This window comes from Solenopsis invicta, chromosome 13 (genome assembly GCF_016802725.1).
Source record: "Solenopsis invicta isolate M01_SB chromosome 13, UNIL_Sinv_3.0, whole genome shotgun sequence".
Taxonomy (NCBI): domain Eukaryota; kingdom Metazoa; phylum Arthropoda; class Insecta; order Hymenoptera; family Formicidae; genus Solenopsis; species Solenopsis invicta.
Window position 1 is genome coordinate 6,434,819 of NC_052676.1, and position 27,978 is coordinate 6,462,796.

Consider the following 27,978-nt stretch of genomic DNA (forward strand, 5'->3'; position numbering starts at 1 on the left):
TAATAGATTATAATTAAGCAAATCATCCCAGATTTTTCTATTAACATGACTTTATTCTATCACCGCATGCAGAATTTATTACTAAATATTTGTTTATTTTATAATAAACGAAATTTAAAGACTTATTTCAATAAATCTTGCCAACATCCGACTTAAAAAAAAATTTTTTTTTAACGACTGCACGCATGGTTTAATAATAAATTTTCTACCAAATGGATTTCATCCCAAGAGTAATAAGCTTATGATAGTACTAACTACACGCGTTTATTAATGTAGTAGAAACCTCTGTACCTCATATTAAGAACTTATATCATAATAGGCGACCTTGCCCTAGTTCTGCTTCCGAAACGTACGGCATGAGACACTATTGACTATTGAGACTTTCTGTGGCAAAATTTTTGAGGCTTAAGTCTAAATTATGAAGAACGTGATCGTTAACTTATGTCAAAACTGGTTTTTACACAACATTTAAAATTTTTTAAATTTAGAACTAGGATTTCAGGATTTTTGTTCAGCAAGTTCCTATGAACGTTTATGTTGAATTTTATCGGTTTCAACACAAACCTTTAGATTTATTAAGTTTTGCAATTTTTACCGCAAACCTTACGTAGCAATATCAAACCTCAATACCCATACAGCACATCAGAGAGCTGCTGCGTACTGTATAAGTAGATTACAAATTTGTTTTGTTTCAATAACGCATTGGCTCTGCAAAAATGACTTGCCGTATTCATTACGCTTTGCATTCAATTAGCATCAAAATATGCTTTTATAATATAAGCTGACAACTCGTGGTCGTCATTCGTCACAAGAGCCGTAAAGCTGAGACGCAACACACTTCCGTCTACGTTTTTTCGACTCGCGAGCAGTCGTAATTCCATTGACGCGACGTTACGTGTATGTATTTATCAATTCAATTATCGAAATAACAAGAGTGATTAACTTTTGGCTGGGACTTACGTGATCAAACTAACTTAATTAACAGCAGCATCCATCATAAAAACATAAATCACAAATTTTTCCAGAATTTTGTAACAAATTTGCAACTGCATGCGCAGTCAATTTTTCAGTTTGACGTGATTTAATAAGATATAAAACATCTTCTAATCTGTCAGTCTTCTCGTGAACGGTAAATTTTCGAAATTCTCATACCAAGAGTGAATTGCGAATCATAAGTTACAATTTATACATGAATTTTCTATATTGTTGTTAACTATAGAAGTTAATATTGCTATCAACTCTTGTTTAATATTAACACTTTAAAACAAAATTTTTTATTGTGACATTATAGATTTAAGATGGTACTGGCAGAATTAATCGGAGCATTCATCATTATCCTGAGTATTGTTTACATTTATTATAAATATGTGATATATAATTTTTGGCACAAGAAAGGGGTTTTTTATATCAAACCCATTGTACCAATTGGAAATATATTACCTCTTGTAACTGAAAAAACGCAAGTAGGCAAGTACAATTTTCCAAACATTTAATTTATGTAATTAATTGGAATTGAAATTAGAAAATTGATATCTGATGCTAATAACAAATAAAAATATATATCTAACAAACTCAAAATTTAGCAGTAAGTAAATTAAGCTTTTATATGCACTTAATTCCCAAGTGTATTGACTAGATTTTATATTTAATTAAATTGTAATTGCTAATTTAGGATGTAATTTATAATAACTTATCATTTATTTTTATATTTGTTACAAATTTATTTTTATTTTTATGTACTTGATTTAATATTTACAGTATTTTTACATAAAACAAAAGTTACAAACTTCAATTAAAAAAAATGTTTTCTTAACAGGCGTATTCTTCCAAGATGCCTACCAAAAATATAAGGAACATCGCTGTTTCGGAATGTATGCATTTTTTAAACCGAATTTGGTAATCACCGATCTCGACCTTATGCGAACGGTATTGACAAAGGAATTCAAGTCTTTTCATGATCGTGGACTGTATTCTAACGAAACTATTGATCCAGCGATCAACCGTTTGTTTCTTAATGGGCAAAATTGGCTACGTTATCGCGCCAAGATGACACCAACATTTACTGCAGGAAAAATGAAGCAGATGTTTGTCATAGTTAAGCAATGTGGCGAAGAACTCGCAAAGCATCTGGAGAAGAATGCTCAAATGAGAGATACCGTCGAAATGAGAGATATATTAACAAGGTAAATAATTTTTCAAGAAATCATTATTTAATCGTAGTTTTTTTTTATACAAAAATTAGAAACTTTCTTTACCTTCTAAGGACCAACACGTTTTTGAACAATTTTTATAGATTTAGACTTAGAACTTTATTAACTATCGATCTACGTACACAATGTCACTCGATGATCGATATATGTATCGGTTTCTATTTGAGAAGGATATAACATTTTTTTCTGTATCGTTCCGTTGCGTTTAATATTTCTAAAATAACTATTAAACAACATTTGCAATCAAAAATTTTATAAATAACAGTTATAAAGCATTTTGAAAGTCACTTAAATCTTCAAAAGTTGATATATCGGGTCCCAATCTTTTAGAAGTTAATTAAAAAGCTAAAATAAATGTTTTAAAAATGGGAAGTGGAAATAGTTATTCTAGTAGATACTATTCCACATATGTAAAAATGAGTAAAACGTATTATTTTACATGTACATATTTATACAAAAATATATTTTAATTACTGTACGCGATGTCCAAAAGTCCCGGACTCCTTAAGTATCTCGAATAATAAGCACTTCTAAAAAAATATTTTATACAAAAGTTGCATGAAAGGTGATACTAGAGTCATCTGTATCACTTTAAGGTGATACTAGAGTCATCTGTATACGCCGATTGATAAATCTTTTTATTGAAAACACGGATAAAAAAATTCTCTTACAGAATGAAAATACAGACAAAATAAAGAGTAATGAACACGATTTGGTATACGTAAAAAACAAAAGAAAATTATGAAAATATAGTTTTGTTAGTTACCATTTGCTATGCATAGAAATTTGAAACTTTGTACGTATAAAATATGCATGCGGCACCTTGGAAACTATAACAAAGAACAATACTGGTCTTACTGTGTTATTAAGTGTTATATTTGTACTCTAATTTTTTATTGTATTTATATAATTATCCTGGGTTCAAAAATTTTATAGATTTTAAACTATTATTAGAAATATTATTTATACCTGTTTAATATTAAATAACAAGTATAAAAATAATAATGTTTTTAAATACTCTCACTTTTATGCGAATATTTTTAGTCTCTCACTACTTTTATTTCTAAACTTTCGAACGCACTTGTTGTTGCTTTGCCAATATTTTTGTTAAACCTAAGAATTTGTTCCTATGTATTTTCAATTTAGTTTAATATTAATATTTCCAAATGTAATGCAATTTGCATCAAATTTATTAATAATTATTTTTAACTTTTTCAATAGATATGCATCAGACTCTATCATGTCAGCAGCTTTCGGTGTCAACACTAACTGTATTCAGAAACCAAATGAATATCAAAGTACATCACAGGAAAAGACAACTTTTGATTCAAATTTTTTTAAGCGCATCTTGATTAGGTTTGCACCGCAAGTTACGGACTTCTTTTCTCTTCCGTTCAGCGTACAAGCTGTCACCAATTTTTATATGAATTTATTTCGAGACACCGTGGAATATAGAAAAGCTAATGGTATCGTCAGACCTGACTTGATGAGCTTGCTCATAGAACACGTGGAGAAGGATTTTGATCCTAAAGGTGACAAAAAACCACCGTATAATGTTAATATACATAATACTTATATTTTTAAATTAATAACTTTACCATCATAAAATTACATATATTATTTTGAAAAATATTATTTTATTTTATTAGAGTAGAGAGGCTTGCCTGCGCGCTCGCGCGCGCGCGTATGTTGGTGGCGGATTTTGGTTCGCCACACCTATAATATTTGCTTTATATTTGTCGTCAATGATTTCAAGTATATCCACATTAGAGCAACACAGGCAACAATATACACGTATGCAGTTTAACAACAAGGTTATTAAAATTATCTTGTGTTTCCGGCAATAAAGCGTTTGCACAATTGTATGATCTTATAAATTATTAGGATGATATAAACAATAACAACATAAATTTTGATGATTTAAAAATTGGTAAAATATTGCTAGCAAACTGCTAAAACAATGAAGGCTTAATTGTTGCAATTCTGATAATATCATATGATTGCAAGCAATATTTATATTTATATTTTTAATTTATTTATGTATTTTAAAGTCACATCAATTATAAATTTAGTTTAAAAGTGATATTCTACTTAATGCTTTTTGCTACCTTTTTCTCTCACATTTTCTTTTATTTGCAAAAATATTTATAAAGATATTTAAATGATTTTGTATAATTTTGATATTACTTTCATATATTAATAAAAATTAATAAATAATATTAAGATTGTAATTGAAAAGTCCTTGTTAATCAATTTATATAAAAATTTCTCAAATATCCTGCATTGGTATCATCAATATTAATAATAAAATATAATTAAATTTTTAGGTTCACGATTTGGATATTTACAAACGAAAGTTGGACTCATATATCTTTTGTCAAAATATAAATTCAAACTTCATTCCCGAACTCCGGTGCCGCTTGCTTTCAGTGAAAGATCTGCGATTCTTGCACCGAAGAGTGGTGTTTACCTTACTATTGAACTACGATAAAATTATCATCTTCTTACGAATGAACTAACAATATTTTCCTTGACTTCATTACACGAAAAAAAAATTTTTATGTACAATTATATATCAAATGTGACCGTACATATTTAAATATATAATTATATATCTATTTATACATAATTGTATGTAATTATATGTATTTACACACACATATATATATATATATATATATATATGAATATTATTTCTATATATATATTTTTTTTAATTTAATATACCTCTATGCTGTTAATTTCCAAACATTCAAGAAAATTCGAAAGATTTTATTTTTCTAATTTTATAAATTATTTAAGTGTAATGCATAATATAAAAACTTTTTAAAATCTTAATTTAGTTTTATTAAGACTTGTTTTGTCAAAATTAGAATCACGATTCTCTCGCCGAACGAGCGCGACAGATCAAGTCTTGATTGGCTGCCATCGGTCGACAAGACATGACCCTCGAAAGGGTAAGATTGGCCCACGCAAGGGTCACGGATCCATATATATATAGGCCGAGAAACGCCGTAAAGCTCAAATCGTTCTTGCGTTCACGAGTTTTCTTATTTTCACAAGTTTTATTGCGTTCGAATCAGTACTGATAAGGGAGCCAAGTCTCCAGTATGCCGATCCACGAGCGATAACCGTTAGCAATAATAGAAGCCGAGTCTTCATTTATAATACGTTGGCATAAGGACCGAGTTCTCTCCGTGTTTGTACGAGCGAATTTTGTGAGCAATAAATATCAACGCAACAAGACTCTTAAATATTCTCAGCGACCACGTTTAGGAATCCTGACATTAGTAGCAAGAAATGATGCGCTAAAACGCTGACAATTCTTGCATGCTATTTTTAAATAAAAAGCTATTTTGATAAAATAACATTGTAAATCGTTTTAATTAATTTGTAAAATTGTTCGAAAACTATTTTTTTTTATTGACAGTTGTTGATTAACTGCCAAAAAAGCAGGGGATCTTCTCGTGAATCGAATGCGGCCACAGGTGTTATATCTAGATGCCACTGCGGCCGACTCCCCAGCTTATAATTCAGTGAGACTTTTAGGAGCTGCTTATTGTAACCTCGAGACGAATACTCGTTCTTGTTCTTTTCAAACGTGATGTGTGTGTGGAACTCTGTTTCACATAAAATTTTATTATTTTTACATGTAAATAACAATTTGTATTATTATTTAATCTTGTACATAAATTAAATGTTTAATTCAAATTTAATCTTTTTTAAATCCTTTTTTTTACAAAGAAGATACAAGGAATATTTTTTTGTAAACTAAACATTTATTGCGTTTACATTAATGTATTCTGTTTTAATAAATCTATCTGGGTTCTAATTTTATTTTAAATCGCTCTTAATGCCGAATATTTTCAATGCAGGAATCCCGATCAGTTCGGATTACTTTTTTTAAATCGATTTTTATCACACATTTTTCATAGGGATACAATACGATTGCATTTCATTAATAGGGTATTTCATTTATAATTTTTTTTATATTATATTTTTTAATAAAATGTATTTTTAATAAAATGTTTTAACTTCTGGCATGATTTTTTTTCCATCCCTCCATTAAACGATTCCTGGGAAATGATAACGGAATTGATGTCAAATTGACATCAATTTGACGTCAAAATCATTTCGATATTAATTTGATAGATTATTTCTCCTTGAATTATATAGTACCGAAAAGATGTTAATATCATTTATTAAATGTTGTATAGACGTTGATATTGACTTTCAAATAGCGTCAAAATTTTAACATTTTAACATCAATCTAAACATCAAATTTGATCTCATTTCAATTCATTTCGTCAAAATGATGTCGATTTGACGTCGATCCGTTTATCGTTTCTCCCTGGGTATCTATTAATACATTGAGAAGCTATTTTTATAATCATGTATGTGCAGCCATAAAAAAGAATGTTAAATTAACAGCATTAGAAAATAGTCTAGTTAAACGTTAAACGTTCAGAAGATTCTTTTCTTTCACAAAAAAGATTGATAAAAACGTTAAGAAAATACGACAATCAATGTATTGATCGGATCGGCTTGACATAATGACAATTACAATGCCTTTTCGAACGGAAGTCTGAATGTTATGGAGTAGAACGTGAGTTTTCACGTAGATAATATGAGCAAAAAGAAAATGAGAACTTGCGATACTATGTCAAAGACTATAATCGAAGATACCGGATGGGAAAACAATGTCCAATGAGTGATAATCGTCATTCAATATCGAAGGTATAATTGACGATAAAAATGCAATTTAATTTAAGTGGTGATAATCAAATCCAGATACTTTTATTTTCTGGAATCGTGAATCAAAAAACACGGCATAAAGAAAAGATGTGATAATGCGCCAGTTGAAATGAATAAAGCAATGAATACCGCTCCAAGAGCAACCAATAATATTCTTCGCAGACAAAATTAGAAAACTTTAGGATTAACTTCAGGACCCGGTTCCGCTTACTTTCAATGAAAAATCAGCGATTCTCGTAGCAAAAAATGATGTACACCTTATTATCGAGCCACGATAAAATTATCTTCTTACTAAAAACATTTCTCTTAATTTATTCCAAAAATACAAGATGTCAAAGTAAAAATCGTATAAAAAGATAAATTTGTTCATTAATGTGTATTTGTTCTTGTCAACTTTTTTAATGTTTTTAGTTTTCTTATTAATACTATTCATTATGCTTTAGTATAATAATAATGTATATTACAACTACATACTTTTTTATCAAAAATTGTATTGTAATTTTATTATCTTTTTATTATTAAGTGTCGGTAAAGATATTTTGGAAGCAACAATAACATTTAAAATATAAGTTATATGTTTATTGGAATTCCTCTTGTGAATCATTTCTATACGTTATAATATTGCTCCAAGAATAATCTTTATTCACCTCGTGTTCTATTACGAATTAGTCAAACCTAATAAATGATTACTGTAGATCGCTACAATCGCTTTCTGTACCGACTGAGCAAAGAAATTTAAAAACAAGACCCACGGAAAAAAAGGTAATCGAAAAATCATCTTTCTTCACAATAACGTTCATCGTCAGTTACATGTTGCTTTCGCAACAAAAGCTAAAGGCACTTTATTAGAACTTGAATGGAATGTTCTACCAGAACCGGCGTGTGATAAAATAGTATTTGTAGTAAAGTAGAGTGCGGTGCAATGATTCGAAGAGCCTAGTAAATGACTGACTTATCGACGCCATAGTCTAACATTTATACAATATGTGGCGTTGGTAAGTCAGCCATCTACTAAGCTCTTTGAATTATTGCACCGCAAGTTACTATAATACAACTATTACAGTAAATTAATAAATAAAAAAAATGTTAAAACAAAAAAAGAAAAAGTTTTCAAAAAAGTAAACAACCAGATTATTTGGAGGATCCGATGAGTAAATCTAGAGACGTTCTAGTAAACTTTAGAAAAAGGTGTTTTTAAAAAATTATGGAACATATTTAACAACATTTATAAAAACATTAAAAATGTCAAATATTTTTTTTTTAGTTAAAAAATGTTTATTTTGACGTTAAAAAAATATTTTTTAAACATTTAAAGAAAATGTTTATTAAAAAAACGTTTTTTTTAACCCAATGAGCAAAACAATATATTTTAAAAAAATTTTTAAAATATTTTATGCAATAGAAAAGTTTTTCGAAAATATTAAAATTAATGGAATCATGCCTCTTATTACATTAAAAAAGTTTTAGTTTTAATATGGATGTTTTTTTTCAGGAACTTTCTTTCGGAAATTTCCAGTCACCTTTCCAAATCGTACATTCGCGGTGAATGATGCTTGACCTCTGCGACTGCTGCGAACTGATTCCTTGTAATGATCTATAAATACTTCAAGAGTGCATATTATTGATAAATAAAAAGCGTATCATTTATATAAACGTATGTATAAGTTATAATTTTTTGCTAATTTTCATAAATATTATTAAAACGTTTTTTAAATCAATTTTAAAATCAACAATAATTAAAAAATGAATAGTTTAAATGTTATATAAATAATAAATAAATATAATTTTACGGATGAAAAATAAGTAAAAAAATTAATATTAAATAAACATTTAAATGCTAAAATTATTTTTTTAATTAAATAATTCATGATAAATAAATACCTAAACAATATTAAATAAACGTTTAAATAACGTTTGTAAGAAATTATTACTTTAAATGAATATTCAATGAAAAAAATATAAGATAAATATACAATTAATGTTCAATAAATATTTTTAATATTGTGATTGAATTTAAATGAATCTTGTTCAAATAATTAATGTAAAATAAATTAATGTCGATTAAACGTTTTGTAAATAATTTTCAAATCATTATTTTAAATAAATTCATTATTTTAAATAAATAATTAATAGAACATAAATATTAAATAAACGTTAAATAAATATTACATTAATATTTTTTCTGAATCACTATTAAAAATAAATAATTAATGTAAAATAAGTATTTAATAATTATTATTTTGATAATGAATTGTACAATAAACAATTATAATAATATTAACTAAATAATAAAAAAATAATTTAAATAGTGTTGTGTACTGATTCAGATGTCACACGCCGTTAAATGTTGCTAAAGGCTATCCCGAAATTTAAATATAATCTCAATTTAATTAGTTATTGGAAATATCAAAAACATAATCCCATCAGCAAATATAAACGTTTATCATTAAAACAATTATAACAAGTTTTTCACATATAGAATAATTAATATATTTAATATTTTGAACAAATGCATGATAAAAGCACAGACATCATTAACTTTTACTACTATCGTCATGTTGCTCCTATGTTGTCAAAAATAAATAATTAAGCAAAATATTTTCCATGAATGGAAATCATTTTGTTGGTAACAAAATGAGCAACAGTTCCTCTCCGTCTGCTTTGAATCTGCTGACATAAAATGTCTCAAATCTGCTCTCGTGTTGTTAAATACTGACTACATATTTTATTTTCTATTTCTTATATTATTGAATGTATAACTACCTATTATGTTTTCCGCAAAGACATAGCGACTAATCAAAAATTCGTGCTTAGCATTAAGTTGCCGGGTTTTAGAAGACATACTTGTCTATCGATAAAACAAATAAAACATAAGATTAATAAGCTTATGTCAGTCACAGCGGTTCTTAGTACGCAATAATAATTTTTTAATTCTACAATCTTCAATCTATTCAAACTGCACTTCACATATTCGTTGGACTTGAAACACAGTCATGAAGCCGGAATATGTAATATTGATTTAGAGTTTAGAGGCATATTATATAAAGATCCCCCTTTCCCAGAAAAACTGTAAAAAACAAATGAATAAGTAATAAAATAAGAAACAAAAAAAACAAACAAATCATTCTGTGAGTTCGATCGACCCAGAGGAAATGGTTCCGAAAAGTAGTATCACGAATTGAAAAAAAAAGAAAAACAAAAAAAGATCGCAATCAGAAGCCCGAAAAGATCGTTGCCCAAAAAGACACTCTGTCTGAATGTTTGCATGGTTAATATCGAATTAACCACTCCTGACAGTAAAGACTTCTCTTAGTGGCCGTCGAATGGATGTTTACCATCAAAATTGAATAAGCCCTAATAATTCGAGGTATACAGGTGCGAGGAAATCGAGCAACGACAATGCATTCTGACTGACAGTCACTCTTTATGAGAACGCTTGAAAATGAGAACCATGGCCTTGGTACGAGCCAAGCATAATGAGATTACCCTATGAGCGACATCCTTGAAAAAAAGAACTGATAAAGTGCTTTCATAAACTGATTACTATATCAAAAATTGATAAAATATCTTCAGTTACTGATATAGTAATAACAGTGCAGTACTTGCCCAGACAATTAAACGTGCAAAGGCAGGACTGAAGCACGCTGTGATTCTTAATAGTTTCGATATCGTACTGGTAACGTACATATCAATGTTATCAAATTATATTAATTGCTTCAAATTGTATCACAATACCAGTACTATAAAAAACTGTGTGTGCTGTTACTTTGAATGTGCACGGCTGTTTTGTGTAGAAATATCCCTATAAGCGCGTAATATTATTTGATATTAAATAATATTCTTGGTATATCCTTAGAATATTAAATGAATAATATAAGAATATACCAATAATATTAAATAATATTAAATAATCTTCCTGGAATATGATTAGATTGTTATATGAATATTATATGTCCACTCCATATAATATTAAATAAATAACATTATTTAATGTTATTAAAATATTATTTGAGAAAAAAAATATTTTATAATGATATTCTGAATATTTAAAAGGTAATATTATTTAATATTATTAATAATATTTAAATATTATCTAACATTATAATGATATTCTCAATATTATAAAGTATCATTATTTAATATTATTTAATATTATAATGATATTCTGAAAATTAAAGAGTAATATTATTTAACATTATTTAATATTATAACAATTAAGTTATGTGATAGGTAATCGCTACTATGTATGAAGGATATATGGACAAATGGAAAAAATTATAAATTTCATTACTTTCATCAAATAAAATCTTTATTCATAATTTCGTATACTTTTAATTCGTTGAATAACAATTCTAATCTTTTTATAAAAAAAAACAATTTTTTGAGAAACGGTATTTATAATTTAGATTATACAACTAAAGTATATCTCAATAAACAAAAATTAAAAAAAAATTATTAGACAACAAAGATATATATTAATAAACAAAAATTATAAACAAAAAAGGAAACGTATATGCATGACTTCTTTTTTTTCATAAAATTTTAAATTAAATGCTATAGAAAAATAATCATTCTTGTCTCTTGTTTTTTAGTCGATCCGTTGCGTGAGCTAACCAAATTTTAATAGGTGCGCTTACATCCCCCTCAGTGACATCCTTGAACTTGCTTCTTACAACACCTAAAATTATCATAGAACGTAACTATAGAACGAAAAAATAAATTAAAACTTTGATAATGTAAATACATTTTGTTGTTAAAATGTAATGAAATTCAAAGAAAAAATTAAGTATATAAAATTTTGTGTCATGCAAAAAATAAAGTTTGAACGTGTCATTATTAACAATTTTATAATATATTTCAAGAAATGTTTACTCCTTTAAATCTCGAAAAGCAGTATTAACATTTACATAAAAAATAGAATTTTTATTTTACTCATATGGAAAATAATTATAAAAATTAAAAAATGGCATTATCAAATATTTTGTAATATGTTAACAACTCTACTTTTACATAAATAAACGATGTTAAAATTTCAAATTTAAGTAAATTATAAGTCTATTCTTACCATATATTATTTTCCATAAAATCAATGTTTCAAATCTCTGTTTGTTTTCTTTTTGTCCAGTCCAACTGAATTTTGTAGCTACTTCATTTGTAAACAATGTTGTCATAATTCTCGTAACGGTTTTTTTCATAGTACTTTGTGAGTTGAAATAAAGTGCCGATTTCTGTAAAAAAAATAAATTTTGATAACGGATATTTACAATGATATACCAATTACATTTCCAAAAAAAGTGGAAATACTGTAAAACTTAAAAAAATGTCCAAATTTTTCTAGATAAGTAAAAAATATACAAGTATTATTGGATAATACGTTTATCTATACTTACAACTTGGTTTTTAAATGTCTCATCATGTTTTAATTGCTGTTCAATATCTCTTACGTCATCGAGACTTTTCATGGGGAATTTTTCATCCAAGATTTTGTTGTCAGTATCATAAATCTGATTTTCCAATTGTTGAGAAGAATTGTGCAGTTTCTTTAACAAACACTCGCAACTCTTTAAGCGATTAGTAATATCTATCAAACTACTAATCATGAATTTTTTGAATTTTTTTTTCTGTTTCTGGAAAAAAGTTAATATTTGAAAAAATTTTTAATTACTTATGAAAACAAAATTTTAAGTTATATAATAAGATTTGTTATACAATAATATTCTAAACATGAAATTTTTACCCGTAGCTTTTTTATTTCTGTTATATGCCAAACTTTTACCCGTAGCTTCTTGACTTTTGTTACATGCCAAATTTTTTACAACAGAGTTATTACTTGTATTTTTCCGAGGATTTGAATTGTTTGATTTGTGATACTCATCAATGTCTTCTTCAATCTCACTATTGGAATCTAATTTATTTGTGTCAATGTAATCCATATTTAAACTGGACACAGATATAATTTTTGAAGTTGGTGGTTCTGGATACGTCAATTGTGAAGGTTTTGTGAAGGTTTATTTTTTTGGCAATTTTGCAGCAACAGAAGCATCTTCATTATCAGAAGCATTATCTTCAGATTCAGAAGTTAAAGTTTTCTTACAGCGTAATTTTCTTTTACGTTTATTTTCTTCTTCATCTGAAGCAGTATTAATGTCGGATATTTTCTCTGCTAATTTTTCCTTTTCTCGAGCCCTTGTATAAGTTTCTTTTTACCAAAAAAAATTATTTATTGTTATAATTATTTACAAATAAATAAAGTAGCGTCAAGTAATTATATATAATCATATATGAAATATAATCACTTACGAAAAGCATTTTATGTAAGTTACGTATTATAATTTTATATACAGGGTGTCCCAGACCAATGTATAAAGATTATCACGATGAGGAGGTATAATGCTTCTGATAAGTAATATAATTATAATAATTATATACAATTATGTACCGTAATTATGTATGGTCGTATATCATCTATAATTCTTATATAATGGTATATAAATGATCCTATATGATTATATATAAATTTGTTTTCCCGGGATTTTATTTAATTGTAAAATTAAAAATTAATATATTCTAATGATGTTCTGCAAAATTAGATTTCTTTACTCAAATAATAAATATTAATTGTTCAATATTAAAGCTCTATTATTTTAATATTACTGCTTAAGTACAAAATTAAATATAACTACAAGAGTTTACTAGATTATTTTTTGACAATTATAAAGAGTGATATTTCAGAAATAATATTTATATAAATCAATGATTCAGCATAGAATATGCATGATTAAAATTAAGAATTAAACCAATAATTAAATTCACGTTAAATTAAATTAATTTTACGGCCGAAATTATTGCAAGTCTAAATAAAGGTATACATAATTTAAGAATAGATAATGGGTAAATACAAACCTGCTGTTCCATATCTACATTCTATCTCGTATTTTTCCCATTCTAAGTTTACTTCGGCACAAGATTTAATTAAATTCATACGTTGTGCTATATTTATATCAGATGGCCAATATGTATATTTCTTGTCATTTGTTAACCATTGTTTCGGTACTGTAACTAAGCCATCCTTCAGTAAAACTATGTAAAATTTGTCATTTTTCTGTACTTTTTCTGGAAACAAATGGTAAAAATGTACGCACATGCTAACATTTTGCTTCTTAGGTTATTTTATGCAATGTGGTACTTACCTATGACACTCATAATGCTAATTAATTATAAATACGTGGAAAAGTATTTCTAGACTTTTCCTTTGTCGAACGGAATTTCACTGTGTACTACTAATGGCTCTGGCAGATCAGCGCGATTTGCGACACGCGACGTGCGATTATCCAATAGGCGTACGTCTTTTCAAAAAATTGTAAACGCCTATTGGATAATCGCGCGTCGCGTGTCGCAAATCGCGCTGGTCTGCCAGAGCCATAAGTAGCCTATGCTGAACAACGTGTGTGCTGAGCAGCCAATGTAGTGTTGCCTTTACCAGCCATGCGCCGGCCGCGCTGTCCATGGAGGGGAGCTAGCAGTAATGCCGTTGAGGCGCCAATTTGCAGCCATCGAGTGCAGAAGGAACAGCACCCGCGGCATTCTCTCTCCACCAGCGGGTGCAGTTTCTTCTGCACTCGGTGGTTCAAATTGGCGCCTCAACGATATCACTGGGAGCTAGTCCCCTCCATGGACAGCGCGGCCAGCGCATGGCTGGTAAAGGCAACACTACACTTGGCTGCTCAGCACACACGTGACACACGTTGTTCAGCACAGTTCAGCATAAGCTAGTTAGTAGTATGTACACAGTGAAATTCCGTTCGACAAAGGAAAAATCTAGAAATACGGTGCCACGTATTTATAATATCTAATGCCACGTGGTCACATGTTCTGCAGCGTAGGCTAATTATAATAGTAGTACATTAATAGTAATTAAGTACTGTAATGTAATCAATTAGCATTATGAATGTCGTATTGCTAAGTACTACATTGTATGAAATAGTCCAATAAGCAAAATGTTAGCAGCATGCGCACATATTTTTATCATCTTTTTTAGAAAAAGAAAAAAGCGACATATTTTACATAATTTTATTGAACAATGGCTTGATTATAGTACCGAAACAATGATTAACTGATGACAAGGAGTATACATTTTGGCCATCCGTTGTAAATACAGTACAAAGTATCAATTTAATTAAAAGATTTTGAAAGCAAAATTAATTCAAATCAATTTGCATTATAAGTGTCGTAAGTATATAAGTACTACTATAGTACATATAGGTATAATTGTAATATAATAATTATAATATAATAATTATTTATGACATGTAAAATGGATAATCGCACTAGCGTTTATCCATTATTCTCGTTTTCATAACAAGATCATAACATAATCTCAAAAATGTAGATTTTAGTTGAAATAAATAAAATAGTATATTAAAATAATGAAAACTTCGTAGTTTCAAATTTAAATAATTATAATGCCAAGCAAAAATTTATCCCTTTGAGAGTATATTTCTTTCTTTCTAATAATAAGACAAATATGTTGTTGATATTTTGTTTATCACATTGTTTTTAAAACATATAAATGTAAATGATGAATTTTTTATCCGATTATTTAAATTTGCGGACAGCGCGGCGTAAGTATTTAAATTTGCAACCACAAAGTTTCAATTTTTTTGATATTAAATTTGCTATTTTATTTATTTTAAGTAAAACTTACATTTTGGAAATTACATTATGATTTTGTTTTTACAATGAAATCTCACTCTCTTAACATTTTAATTTAATATTAGATAAAAATGTAACAGGATAACGCTTTGTCAATTGAGTATATATTGCCGGATAACTTGTATGATGTCGAAACGTTTTAAAAAACACATTTCGGAATTGAGTAATCGTCAGTTCCGCCGTCGCATAACAAGTGAAACGGAAAAAGTGATGAGATGTATTTTCGAGAACATAAAAGATAATGATGATTATGATGAGAGATGAAGAAACAAGAAAAGGTATAATTTTTGCAATATTATTTTATTGTAAAATTATTTGTATTATGTATGAAACAATTTATTTCATCCTATGGAAGTGTTATTTTAAAAAGAAAATTATATTAAAATTATTTGTATTAACAAGCAATTAAAACATTTTTATTTTGTAATAAAAGTAACACAATTATTAATAACGTTTTTCTGCAATTATTTAACACAGAATAAAAATTTATACAATTTAATGGTATTTTTATACATTTATAATTATTGTATCAGAAAATACTGATTTTAAATGTTATAAATATGCAGATAATATATAAAATATTTTAATTTCTTATTACATAAATATTATAGGCATCTTAAATATTCCGGGAAGTTCATGAAGTTTACTTCAATATTAAAAATATTTTAGTGAAAATATTTATATATCATGTAACATGTATTATTTTAGCACAATATATTTCAAATAAGAAGTATAATGTAGAAAAGCAATATTAATTTAAGTGTTTTATTTTAAAATATTTATAAAAAATATTTTTATGATATTAAATATGTTTTGAAATATTCTCACAATATCTTGTATAATATTATATTTTTGTAATATTGCTTAAATGTTGTATATACATTTTGCAATATTATGCGCTATTATGGATGCTAAAGAATTTATTAATTGTAATCCATTATTATATTTTTTTCAGAATTGCTCGATTTGTACGAAGAACAATGTACTGTTACGACTGAATCATTACATAGACCAGGCTCTTCTAAACAAGATCCATTTGATAGATTTTTACAGCATCAGAATCAATGTGAAAATAAATTCGAAGAAATAGTAGATATATTTGATGAAGAAAATTGTCATATTGATATAAATTGTCTAGATTCGGATGATAATCCAATTGATTCAGATATTGAATGCTTTAATAATACAGATGATACAACAGTAGTGACACCATATCTTCCTGAATACGAAAATGTGATGAGTGAAACGGAGTGTTCTACAAAAGAGCATAAAAATAAAGAGATCGAGAATACAAAAGAATTTTTAAGAAATTGGAAACTGAGGAATAATATTTGTCATACAGCTGTGACTGAGTTGTTACATCATTTCAAATTGCACTCTTGTTTTCAAACTTTACCAATACAATCAAAGACATTGATGAATACTCCTCGCAATAAAGTAAATATCATATCCATGGTACCAGGTAGATATATACACATAGGTTTACAAAAAGGAATTACAGAAACAATTTTAAATACAAACAAAGAATTATTTCTCAGTGGAATAGAAATATCAATTTTCATAGATGGTATTCCGTTATTCAAATCAAGTGCATCATTGTGGCCTATTGTAGGTTCTGTAAAAAATACTAGTGATATTTTTCTTATTGGAGCTTATTACGGTCCTGAAAAGCCATATGATAGTAATCTTTATTTAAGTGCTACTGTAAATGATATTAAAGATGTATGTCAAAATGGTATAACAATTGAAGGATTACATTATAACTGTCGAATTGTTTCTGTTATAGCTGATGCACCAGCAAAATCATATATTTTAAATGTCAAAGGTCACTGCGGATATTATAGTTGTACTAAATGCCATGTAAAAGGCAAATATGCTCATAGGCGCGTTTATATGTTAAATAATCATGAACAATTGCGAAATGATTTTGAATTTAAAAATAAAACTGATCCTAATTATCATTTAGGGCATAGTATTTTGACAGACATTCCGGATTTTGATATTGTTAATCAAATTCCTTTGGAATACATGCACTTAATATGCCTCGGTGTTATGCGTAAACTCTTATATTTATGGTTAAGTAAATCAAAACAACCATATTCTTTAAATGCTCAAAGTATACAACGTTTATCCGTTTTGTTTGAAAACATTGCATCGTTTGTTCCTAACGAATTTTCACGTAAACCTCGATCGTTACAATTAGTTAAATATTTTAAAGCAACCGAATACAGATTATTGCTTTTATATACCGGTCCTGTTGTTTTAAAAAACATTTTAGATAAAAATTTGTTTAACCATTTCTTGGTTTTACACGTATCTGTACGAATTCTGTGTAGTGATGATTATAGTCAGTACATCGAATATGCAGGTCAACTGTTAGAAAAATTTGTGGATGCAATGCCACATTTGTATCATGAATCTTTTGTATCGCATAATGTACATGGATTGATACACGTTATACAAGATGTAAAAACATTTGGACCATTAGACAATTACAGTGCATTTAAATATGAAAATTTTTTACAGCATCTAAAACGAGTAGTCAAAAAGTATGCGCAACCTTTAGAACAATTGTATAATCGGTATCATGAAATTAAATCTAACGTGAAAAGGACTGATTATCGTACAACTAAACTTGTAGTCAGCGAATCGCAAAATACTTATTGTATTTTGCCCAATGGAAAAAGAGCACCTTTGTATACAGAAGCTATTTCAATTAATTATCGTTTTCGAGTAAATACTATCAATGATAATTGTTGTATATTGACAAATGGAGACATTGTACAAATAACAAAATTTTCTTACGACTTTGAGAAGGAAGAATTAATCATTTGTGGGAAAAGATACGAGCGAAAAGATAATTTATTTACAATCCCATGTGAATCTTCTTTACTCCAAATTTATGTGGTTTCTCAGCTTTCGCAAGAAAAAATGTGGCCATTGAACAAAATTAAAAATAAAATGTTCGTATTACCGTATAAAAACAAATTCGTTGTATTACCATTGCTGCATAACGAACATAATACAGAAAAATTTATTTTGTAATATGTATGTTGTAATAGGTATATAATATGTATAAAATTTGTACATTTGTATTAAAATAAAAATATTGGAATATATATTTTATGGCATATTATTATTTATTGTAATAAAAAATTTTGATTAAACAATTTATTAAATAAAAATATTTTAAATATAGATTAATTTTCATTAAAAAAATAAAATCTGATATCCCAGGAATGTTATATGAACGTCAATTTTGGACCAGAATAATATTCTAAGAACATTTTTTTAATATTTCGCGGATATTAAAATAATATTCCACGGATATTAAAATAATATTTCACAGATGTTAAAGTAATATTCTACGGATATTAAAATAATATTTCGCGGATATTAAAATAATATTCCATGGACATTAAAATAATATTTGTAAAATATTATATGAAGTGGACATATAACATCCACAGAATAGTCCCAAGATATTAAAAAATATTATATCATATTCTCGGAATATTACAATAATATTATTTTAATTTTTAATAATATTCATATAATATTCCAGGAATATTATGCGCTTATAGGGACACAATCGACTCTCTGGGGAGCTATTACGGTTCTTACAAAAGTGAGCAACTTCACTAGTTGACTAATGAAGTTATAAATATTCTAGTAAATTTACTCATTTTAATAATGTTTATTTTGTTTTAAGAACCGTAATAGTCCCCTTGGAGTAGATTTATAACCACTTAGTATTAATATTATATAATATTTTAGGAATATTATTTAAAATGGATTGCACTATTTCTTTAATACCCCTATAAGCGCATAATATTCCTGGAATATTATATGAATATTATTAAAAATTAAAATAATATTATTGTAATATTCCGAGAATATGATATAATATTTTTTAATATCTTGGGACTATTCTGTGGATGTTATATGTCCACTTCATATAATATTTTACAAATATTATTTTAATGTCCATGGAATATTATTTTAATATCCGCGAAATATTATTTTAATATCCGTAGAATATTACTTTAACATCTGTGAAATATTATTTTAATATCCGTGGAATATTATTTTAATATCCGCGAAATATTAAAAAAATGTTCTTAGAATATTATTCTGGTCCAAAATTGACGTTCATATAACATTCCTGGGATATCAGATTTTATTTTTTTAATGAAAATTAATCTATATTTAAAATATTTTTATTTAATAAATTGTTTAATCAAAATTTTTTATTACAATAAATAATAATATGCCATAAAATATATATTCCAATATTTTTATTTTAATACAAATGTACAAATTTTATACATATTATATACCTATTACAACATACATATTACAAAATAAATTTCTCTGTATTATGTTCGTTATGCAGCAATGGTAATACAACGAATTTGTTTTTATACGGTAATACGAACATTTTATTTTTAATTTTGTTCAATGGCCACATTTTTTCTTGCGAAAGCTGAGAAACCACATAAATTTGGAGTAAAGAAGATTCACATGGGATTGTAAATAAATTATCTTTTCGCTCGTATCTTTTCCCACAAATGATTAATTCTTCCTTCTCAAAGTCGTAAGAAAATTTTGTTATTTGTACAATGTCTCCATTTGTCAATATACAACAATTATCATTAATAGTATTTACTCGAAAACGATAATTAATTGAAATAGCTTCTGTATACAAAGGTGCTCTTTTTCCATTGGGCAAAATACAATAAGTATTTTGCGATTCGCTGACTACAAGTTTAGTTGTACGATAATCAGTCCTTTTCACGTTAGATTTAATTTCATGATACCGATTATACAATTGTTCTAAAGGTTGCGCATACTTTTTGACTACTCGTTTTAGATGCTGTAAAAAATTTTCATATTTAAATGCACTGTAATTGTCTAATGGTCCAAATGTTTTTACATCTTGTATAACGTGTATCAATCCATGTACATTATGCGATACAAAAGATTCATGATACAAATGTGGCATTGCATCCACAAATTTTTCTAACAGTTGACCTGCATATTCGATGTACTGACTATAATCATCACTACACAGAATTCGTACAGATACGTGTAAAACCAAGAAATGGTTAAACAAATTTTTATCTAAAATGTTTTTTAAAACAACAGGACCGGTATATAAAAGCAATAATCTGTATTCGGTTGCTTTAAAATATTTAACTAATTGTAACGATCGAGGTTTACGTGAAAATTCGTTAGGAACAAACGATGCAATGTTTTCAAACAAAACGGATAAACGTTGTATACTTTGAGCATTTAAAGAATATGGTTGTTTTGATTTACTTAACCATAAATATAAGAGTTTACGCATAACACCGAGGCATATTAAGTGCATGTATTCCAAAGGAATTTGATTAACAATATCAAAATCCGGAATGTCTGTCAAAATACTATGCCCTAAATGATAATTAGGATCAGTTTTATTTTTAAATTCAAAATCATTTCGCAATTGTTCATGATTATTTAACATATAAACGCGCCTATGAGCATATTTGCCTTTTACATGGCATTTAGTACAACTATAATATCCGCAGTGACCTTTGACATTTAAAATATATGATTTTGCTGGTGCATCAGCTATAACAGAAACAATTCGACAGTTATAATGTAATCCTTCAATTGTTATACCATTTTGACATACATCTTTAATATCATTTACAGTAGCACTTAAATAAAGATTACTATCATATGGCTTTTCAGGACCGTAATAAGCTCCAATAAGAAAAATATCACTAGTATTTTTTACAGAACCTACAATAGGCCACAATGATGCACTTGATTTGAATAACGGAATACCATCTATGAAAATTGATATTTCTATTCCACTGAGAAATAATTCTTTGTTTGTATTTAAAATTGTTTCTGTAATTCCTTTTTGTAAACCTATGTGTATATATCTACCTGGTACCATGGATATGATATTTACTTTATTGCGAGGAGTATTCATCAATGTCTTTGATTGTATTGGTAAAGTTTGAAAACAAGAGTGCAATTTGAAATGATGTAACAACTCAGTCACAGCTGTATGACAAATATTATTCCTCAGTTTCCAATTTCTTAAAAATTCTTTTGTATTCTCGATCTCTTTATTTTTATGCTCTTTTGTAGAACACTCCGTTTCACTCATCACATTTTCGTATTCAGGAAGATATGGTGTCACTACTGTTGTATCATCTGTATTATTAAAGCATTCAATATCTGAATCAATTGGATTATCATCCGAATCTAGACAATTTATATCAATATGACAATTTTCTTCATCAAATATATCTACTATTTCTTCGAATTTATTTTCACATTGATTCTGATGCTGTAAAAATCTATCAAATGGATCTTGTTTAGAAGAGCCTGGTCTATGTAATGATTCAGTCGTAACAGTACATTGTTCTTCGTACAAATCGAGCAATTCTGAAAAAAATATAATAATGGATTACAATTAATAAATTCTTTAGCATCCATAATAGCGCATAATATTGCAAAATGTAATACAACATTTAAGCAATATTACAAAAATATAATATTATACAAGATATTGTGAGAATATTTCAAAACATATTTAATATCATAAAAATATTTTTTATAAATATTTTAAAATAAAACACTTAAATTAATATTGCTTTTCTACATTATACTTCTTATTTGAAATATATTGTGCTAAAATAATACATGTTACATGATATATAAATATTTTCACTAAAATATTTTTAATATTGAAGTAAACTTCATGAACTTTCCGGAATATTTAAGATGCCTATAATATTTATGTAATAAGAAATTAAAATATTTTATATATTATCTGCATATTTATAACATTTAAAATCAGTATTTTCTGATACAATAATTATAAATGTATAAAAATACCATTAAATTGTATAAATTTTTATTCTGTGTTAAATAATTGCAGAAAAACGTTATTAATAATTGTGTTACTTTTATTACAAAATAAAAATGTTTTAATTGCTTGTTAATACAAATAATTTTAATATAATTTTCTTTTTAAAATAACACTTCCATAGGATGAAATAAATTGTTTCATACATAATACAAATAATTTTACAATAAAATAATATTGCAAAAATTATACCTTTTCTTGTTTCTTCATCTCTATCATCATAATCATCATTATCTTTTATGTTCTCGAAAATACATCTCATCACTTTTTCCGTTTCACTTGTTATGCGACGGCGGAACTGACGATTACTCAATTCCGAAATGTGTTTTTTAAAACGTTTCGACATCATACAAGTTATCCGGCAATATATACTCAATTGACAAAACGTTATCCTGTTACATTTTTATCTAATATTAAATTAAAATGTTAAGAGAGTGAGATTTCATTGTAAAAACAAAATCATAATGTAATTTCCAAAATGTAAGTTTTACTTAAAATAAATAAAATAGCAAATTTAATATCAAAAAAATTGAAACTTTGTGGTTGCAAATTTAAATACTTACGCCGCGCTGTCCGCAAATTTAAATAATCGGATAAAAAATTCATCATTTACATTTATATGTTTTAAAAACAATGTGATAAACAAAATATCAACAACATATTTGTCTTATTATTAGAAAGAAAGAAATATACTCTCAAAGGGATAAATTTTTGCTTGGCATTATAATTATTTAAATTTGAAACTACGAAGTTTTCATTATTTTAATATACTATTTTATTTATTTCAACTAAAATCTACATTTTTGAGATTATGTTATGATCTTGTTATGAAAACGAGAATAATGGATAAACGCTAGTGCGATTATCCATTTTACATGTCATAAATAATTATTATATTATAATTATTATATTACAATTATACCTATATGTACTATAGTAGTACTTATATACTTACGACACTTATAATGCAAATTGATTTGAATTAATTTTGCTTTCAAAATCTTTTAATTAAATTGATACTTTGTACTGTATTTACAACGGATGGCCAAAATGTATACTCCTTGTCATCAGTTAATCATTGTTTCGGTACTATAATCAAGCCATTGTTCAATAAAATTATGTAAAATATGTCGCTTTTTTCTTTTTCTAAAAAAGATGATAAAAATATGTGCGCATGCTGCTAACATTTTGCTTATTGGACTATTTCATACAATGTAGTACTTAGCAATACGACATTCATAATGCTAATTGATTACATTACAGTACTTAATTACTATTAATGTACTACTATTATAATTAGCCTACGCTGCAGAACATGTGACCACGTGGCATTAGATATTATAAATACGTGGCACCGTATTTCTAGATTTTTCCTTTGTCGAACGGAATTTCACTGTGTACATACTACTAACTAGCTTATGCTGAACTGTGCTGAACAACGTGTGTCACGTGTGTGCTGAGCAGCCAAGTGTAGTGTTGCCTTTACCAGCCATGCGCTGGCCGCGCTGTCCATGGAGGGGACTAGCTCCCAGTGATATCGTTGAGGCGCCAATTTGAACCACCGAGTGCAGAAGAAACTGCACCCGCTGGTGGAGAGAGAATGCCGCGGGTGCTGTTCCTTCTGCACTCGATGGCTGCAAATTGGCGCCTCAACGGCATTACTGCTAGCTCCCCTCCATGGACAGCGCGGCCGGCGCATGGCTGGTAAAGGCAACACTACATTGGCTGCTCAGCACACACGTTGTTCAGCATAGGCTACTTATGGCTCTGGCAGACCAGCGCGATTTGCGACACGCGACGCGCGATTATCCAATAGGCGTTTACAATTTTTTGAAAAGACGTACGCCTATTGGATAATCGCACGTCGCGTGTCGCAAATCGCGCTGATCTGCCAGAGCCATTAGTAGTACACAGTGAAATTCCGTTCGACAAAGGAAAAGTCTAGAAATACTTTTCCACGTATTTATAATTAATTAGCATTATGAGTGTCATAGGTAAGTACCACATTGCATAAAATAACCTAAGAAGCAAAATGTTAGCATGTGCGTACATTTTTACCATTTGTTTCCAGAAAAAGTACAGAAAAATGACAAATTTTACATAGTTTTACTGAAGGATGGCTTAGTTACAGTACCGAAACAATGGTTAACAAATGACAAGAAATATACATATTGGCCATCTGATATAAATATAGCACAACGTATGAATTTAATTAAATCTTGTGCCGAAGTAAACTTAGAATGGGAAAAATACGAGATAGAATGTAGATATGGAACAGCAGGTTTGTATTTACCCATTATCTATTCTTAAATTATGTATACCTTTATTTAGACTTGCAATAATTTCGGCCGTAAAATTAATTTAATTTAACGTGAATTTAATTATTGGTTTAATTCTTAATTTTAATCATGCATATTCTATGCTGAATCATTGATTTATATAAATATTATTTCTGAAATATCACTCTTTATAATTGTCAAAAAATAATCTAGTAAACTCTTGTAGTTATATTTAATTTTGTACTTAAGCAGTAATATTAAAATAATAGAGCTTTAATATTGAACAATTAATATTTATTATTTGAGTAAAGAAATCTAATTTTGCAGAACATCATTAGAATATATTAATTTTTAATTTTACAATTAAATAAAATCCCGGGAAAACAAATTTATATATAATCATATAGGATCATTTATATACCATTATATAAGAATTATAGATGATATACGACCATACATAATTACGGTACATAATTGTATATAATTATTATAATTATATTACTTATCAGAAGCATTATACCTCCTCATCGTGATAATCTTTATACATTGGTCTGGGACACCCTGTATATAAAATTATAATACGTAACTTACATAAAATGCTTTTCGTAAGTGATTATATTTCATATATGATTATATATAATTACTTGACGCTACTTTATTTATTTGTAAATAATTATAACAATAAATAATTTTTTTTGGTAAAAAGAAACTTATACAAGGGCTCGAGAAAAGGAAAAATTAGCAGAGAAAATATCCGACATTAATACTGCTTCAGATGAAGAAGAAAATAAACGTAAAAGAAAATTACGCTGTAAGAAAACTTTAACTTCTGAATCTGAAGATAATGCTTCTGATAATGAAGATGCTTCTGTTGCTGCAAAATTGCCAAAAAAAAATAAACCTTCACAATTGACGTATCCAGAACCACCAACTTCAAAAATTATATCTGTGTCCAGTTTAAATATGGATTACATTGACACAAATAAATTAGATTCCAATAGTGAGATTGAAGAAGACATTGATGAGTATCACAAATCAAACAATTCAAATCCTCGGAAAAATACAAGTAATAACTCTGTTGTAAAAAATTTGGCATGTAACAAAAGTCAAGAAGCTACGGGTAAAAGTTTGGCATATAACAGAAATAAAAAAGCTACGGGTAAAAATTTCATGTTTAGAATATTATTGTATAACAAATCTTATTATATAACTTAAAATTTTGTTTTCATAAGTAATTAAAAATTTTTTCAAATATTAACTTTTTTCCAGAAACAGAAAAAAAAATTCAAAAAATTCATGATTAGTAGTTTGATAGATATTACTAATCGCTTAAAGAGTTGCGAGTGTTTGTTAAAGAAACTGCACAATTCTTCTCAACAATTGGAAAATCAGATTTATGATACTGACAACAAAATCTTGGATGAAAAATTCCCCATGAAAAGTCTCGATGACGTAAGAGATATTGAACAGCAATTAAAACATGATGAGACATTTAAAAACCAAGTTGTAAGTATAGATAAACGTATTATCCAATAATACTTGTATATTTTTTACTTATCTAGAAAAATTTGGACATTTTTTTAAGTTTTACAGTATTTCCACTTTTTTTGGAAATGTAATTGGTATATCATTGTAAATATCCGTTATCAAAATTTATTTTTTTTACAGAAATCGGCACTTTATTTCAACTCACAAAGTACTATGAAAAAAACCGTTACGAGAATTATGACAACATTGTTTACAAATGAAGTAGCTACAAAATTCAGTTGGACTGGACAAAAAGAAAACAAACAGAGATTTGAAACATTGATTTTATGGAAAATAATATATGGTAAGAATAGACTTATAATTTACTTAAATTTGAAATTTTAACATCGTTTATTTATGTAAAAGTAGAGTTGTTAACATATTACAAAATATTTGATAATGCCATTTTTTAATTTTTATAATTATTTTCCATATGAGTAAAATAAAAATTCTATTTTTTATGTAAATGTTAATACTGCTTTTCGAGATTTAAAGGAGTAAACATTTCTTGAAATATATTATAAAATTGTTAATAATGACACGTTCAAACTTTATTTTTTGCATGACACAAAATTTTATATACTTAATTTTTTCTTTGAATTTCATTACATTTTAACAACAAAATGTATTTACATTATCAAAGTTTTAATTTATTTTTTCGTTCTATAGTTACGTTCTATGATAATTTTAGGTGTTGTAAGAAGCAAGTTCAAGGATGTCACTGAGGGGGATGTAAGCGCACCTATTAAAATTTGGTTAGCTCACGCAACGGATCGACTAAAAAACAAGAGACAAGAATGATTATTTTTCTATAGCATTTAATTTAAAATTTTATGAAAAAAAAGAAGTCATGCATATACGTTTCCTTTTTTGTTTATAATTTTTGTTTATTAATATATATCTTTGTTGTCTAATAATTTTTTTTTAATTTTTGTTTATTGAGATATACTTTAGTTGTATAATCTAAATTATAAATACCGTTTCTCAAAAAATTGTTTTTTTTTATAAAAAGATTAGAATTGTTATTCAACGAATTAAAAGTATACGAAATTATGAATAAAGATTTTATTTGATGAAAGTAATGAAATTTATAATTTTTTCCATTTGTCCATATATCCTTCATACATAGTAGCGATTACCTATCACATAACTTAATTGTTATAATATTAAATAATGTTAAATAATATTACTCTTTAATTTTCAGAATATCATTATAATATTAAATAATATTAAATAATGATACTTTATAATATTGAGAATATCATTATAATGTTAGATAATATTTAAATATTATTAATAATATTAAATAATATTACCTTTTAAATATTCAGAATATCATTATAAAATATTTTTTTTCTCAAATAATATTTTAATAACATTAAATAATGTTATTTATTTAATATTATATGGAGTGGACATATAATATTCATATAACAATCTAATCATATTCCAGGAAGATTATTTAATATTATTTAATATTATTGGTATATTCTTATATTATTCATTTAATATTCTAAGGATATACCAAGAATATTATTTAATATCAAATAATATTACGCGCTTA

The 27,978-nt window shown here is 27.1% G+C and overlaps 5 protein-coding genes across 22 annotated transcripts; 3 read left to right on the forward strand and 2 right to left on the reverse strand.

Moving 5' to 3' along the window:
- Positions 1-740: 740 nt before the first annotated feature.
- LOC105203261 (probable cytochrome P450 6a20) lies at positions 741-4,844 on the forward strand. 4 transcript variants are annotated; one of them, XR_005576156.1, is made up of 6 exons: positions 741-897; positions 1,292-1,467; positions 1,817-2,183; positions 3,432-3,742; positions 3,860-4,024; positions 4,538-4,708. XR_005576156.1 is itself a non-coding variant. In XM_039456671.1 (5 exons), the coding sequence occupies exons 2-5, from the start codon at positions 1,299-1,301 to the stop codon at positions 4,699-4,701; spliced, it is 1,011 nt and encodes a 336-aa protein (XP_039312605.1). In that variant the 5' UTR covers positions 741-897; positions 1,292-1,298; the 3' UTR covers positions 4,702-4,844. The 4 variants fall into 4 exon arrangements, 3 of the variants coding, with proteins under 3 accessions (XP_039312605.1, XP_039312606.1, XP_039312607.1); XM_039456671.1 differs by lacking the exon at positions 3,860-4,024 and having other exon boundaries at positions 4,538-4,844; XM_039456672.1 differs by lacking the exon at positions 4,538-4,708 and having other exon boundaries at positions 3,860-4,293.
- Positions 4,845-11,252: 6,408 nt separating this feature from the next.
- LOC120359320 lies at positions 11,253-14,311 on the reverse strand. Of its 5 annotated transcripts, XM_039456439.1 has the most exons (6): positions 14,156-14,311; positions 13,869-14,078; positions 12,703-12,939; positions 12,356-12,592; positions 12,031-12,193; positions 11,427-11,643 (listed from the first exon to the last, which is right to left on the reverse strand). In XM_039456439.1, exons 1-4 carry the CDS (start codon positions 14,166-14,168, stop codon positions 12,558-12,560), a joined length of 495 nt encoding a protein of 164 aa, XP_039312373.1. In that variant the 5' UTR covers positions 14,169-14,311; the 3' UTR covers positions 11,427-11,643; positions 12,031-12,193; positions 12,356-12,557. The 5 variants fall into 5 exon arrangements, with proteins under 5 accessions (XP_039312372.1, XP_039312373.1, XP_039312370.1 ...); XM_039456436.1 differs by lacking the exon at positions 14,156-14,311 and having other exon boundaries at positions 13,869-14,149; XM_039456437.1 differs by lacking the exon at positions 14,156-14,311 and having other exon boundaries at positions 11,484-11,665; positions 13,869-14,149.
- A 373-nt stretch (positions 14,312-14,684) lies between these two features.
- On the forward strand, positions 14,685-18,798 carry LOC120359319. 5 transcript variants are annotated; one of them, XM_039456428.1, is made up of 4 exons: positions 14,685-14,964; positions 15,061-15,194; positions 15,743-15,955; positions 16,633-18,798. In XM_039456428.1, the coding sequence occupies exons 3-4, from the start codon at positions 15,919-15,921 to the stop codon at positions 18,720-18,722; spliced, it is 2,127 nt and encodes a 708-aa protein (XP_039312362.1). In that variant the 5' UTR covers positions 14,685-14,964; positions 15,061-15,194; positions 15,743-15,918; the 3' UTR covers positions 18,723-18,798. The 5 variants fall into 5 exon arrangements, with proteins under 5 accessions (XP_039312362.1, XP_039312361.1, XP_039312364.1 ...); XM_039456427.1 differs by having other exon boundaries at positions 15,758-15,955; XM_039456430.1 differs by having other exon boundaries at positions 14,685-14,844; positions 15,004-15,194.
- Positions 18,799-19,958: 1,160 nt separating this feature from the next.
- LOC120359318 lies at positions 19,959-24,069 on the reverse strand. 4 transcript variants are annotated; one of them, XM_039456425.1, is made up of 4 exons: positions 23,914-24,069; positions 23,564-23,697; positions 22,801-23,000; positions 19,961-22,124 (listed from the first exon to the last, which is right to left on the reverse strand). In XM_039456425.1, exons 3-4 carry the CDS (start codon positions 22,955-22,957, stop codon positions 20,035-20,037), a joined length of 2,247 nt encoding a protein of 748 aa, XP_039312359.1. In that variant the 5' UTR covers positions 22,958-23,000; positions 23,564-23,697; positions 23,914-24,069; the 3' UTR covers positions 19,961-20,034. The 4 variants fall into 4 exon arrangements, with proteins under 4 accessions (XP_039312358.1, XP_039312360.1, XP_039312359.1 ...); XM_039456423.1 differs by having other exon boundaries at positions 23,564-23,754; XM_039456424.1 differs by lacking the exon at positions 23,914-24,069 and having other exon boundaries at positions 19,959-22,124; positions 22,801-23,015.
- A 378-nt stretch (positions 24,070-24,447) lies between these two features.
- On the forward strand, positions 24,448-27,467 carry LOC105204172 (myb-like protein U). 4 transcript variants are annotated; one of them, XM_039456435.1, is made up of 6 exons: positions 24,448-24,602; positions 24,680-24,889; positions 25,594-26,046; positions 26,157-26,393; positions 26,556-26,718; positions 27,106-27,265. In XM_039456435.1, exons 1-4 carry the CDS (start codon positions 24,590-24,592, stop codon positions 26,189-26,191), a joined length of 711 nt encoding a protein of 236 aa, XP_039312369.1. In that variant the 5' UTR covers positions 24,448-24,589; the 3' UTR covers positions 26,192-26,393; positions 26,556-26,718; positions 27,106-27,265. The 4 variants fall into 4 exon arrangements, with proteins under 4 accessions (XP_039312369.1, XP_039312367.1, XP_039312366.1 ...); XM_039456433.1 differs by lacking the exon at positions 24,448-24,602 and having other exon boundaries at positions 24,609-24,889; positions 27,084-27,265; XM_039456432.1 differs by lacking the exon at positions 24,448-24,602 and having other exon boundaries at positions 24,609-24,889.
- The last annotated feature ends 511 nt before the right edge of the window (positions 27,468-27,978 follow it).

Coding starts and splice junctions, on each gene's coding strand:
- LOC105203261 (XM_039456671.1), top strand. CDS start 1,299: ATGGTACTGGCAGAATTAATCGGAGCATTCATCATTATCCTGAGTATT. Junction 1,468..1,816: donor AACTGAAAAAACGCAAGTAG/GCAAGTACAATT, acceptor TTTTCTTAACAG/GCGTATTCTTCCAAGATGCC. Junction 2,184..3,431: donor ATGAGAGATATATTAACAAG/GTAAATAATTTT, acceptor CTTTTTCAATAG/ATATGCATCAGACTCTATCA.
- LOC120359320 (XM_039456438.1), bottom strand. CDS start 14,109: ATGTGCGTACATTTTTACCATTTGTTTCCAGAAAAAGTACAGAAAAAT. Junction 12,940..13,868: donor ATGTAGATATGGAACAGCAG/GTTTGTATTTAC, acceptor TGACGTATCCAG/AACCACCAACTTCAAAAATT. Junction 12,593..12,702: donor CAGAAATAAAAAAGCTACGG/GTAAAAATTTCA, acceptor ACTTTTTTCCAG/AAACAGAAAAAAAAATTCAA.
- LOC120359319 (XM_039456428.1), top strand. CDS start 15,919: ATGATGATTATGATGAGAGATGAAGAAACAAGAAAAG. Junction 15,956..16,632: donor AGATGAAGAAACAAGAAAAG/GTATAATTTTTG, acceptor TATTTTTTTCAG/AATTGCTCGATTTGTACGAA.
- LOC120359318 (XM_039456424.1), bottom strand. CDS start 22,957: ATGATGTCGAAACGTTTTAAAAAACACATTTCGGAATTGAGTAATCGT. Junction 22,125..22,800: donor AGATGAAGAAACAAGAAAAG/GTATAATTTTTG, acceptor TATTTTTTTCAG/AATTGCTCGATTTGTACGAA.
- LOC105204172 (XM_039456434.1), top strand. CDS start 24,649: ATGTGCGTACATTTTTACCATTTGTTTCCAGAAAAAGTACAGAAAAAT. Junction 24,890..25,593: donor ATGTAGATATGGAACAGCAG/GTTTGTATTTAC, acceptor TTTGGTAAAAAG/AAACTTATACAAGGGCTCGA. Junction 26,047..26,156: donor CAGAAATAAAAAAGCTACGG/GTAAAAATTTCA, acceptor ACTTTTTTCCAG/AAACAGAAAAAAAAATTCAA.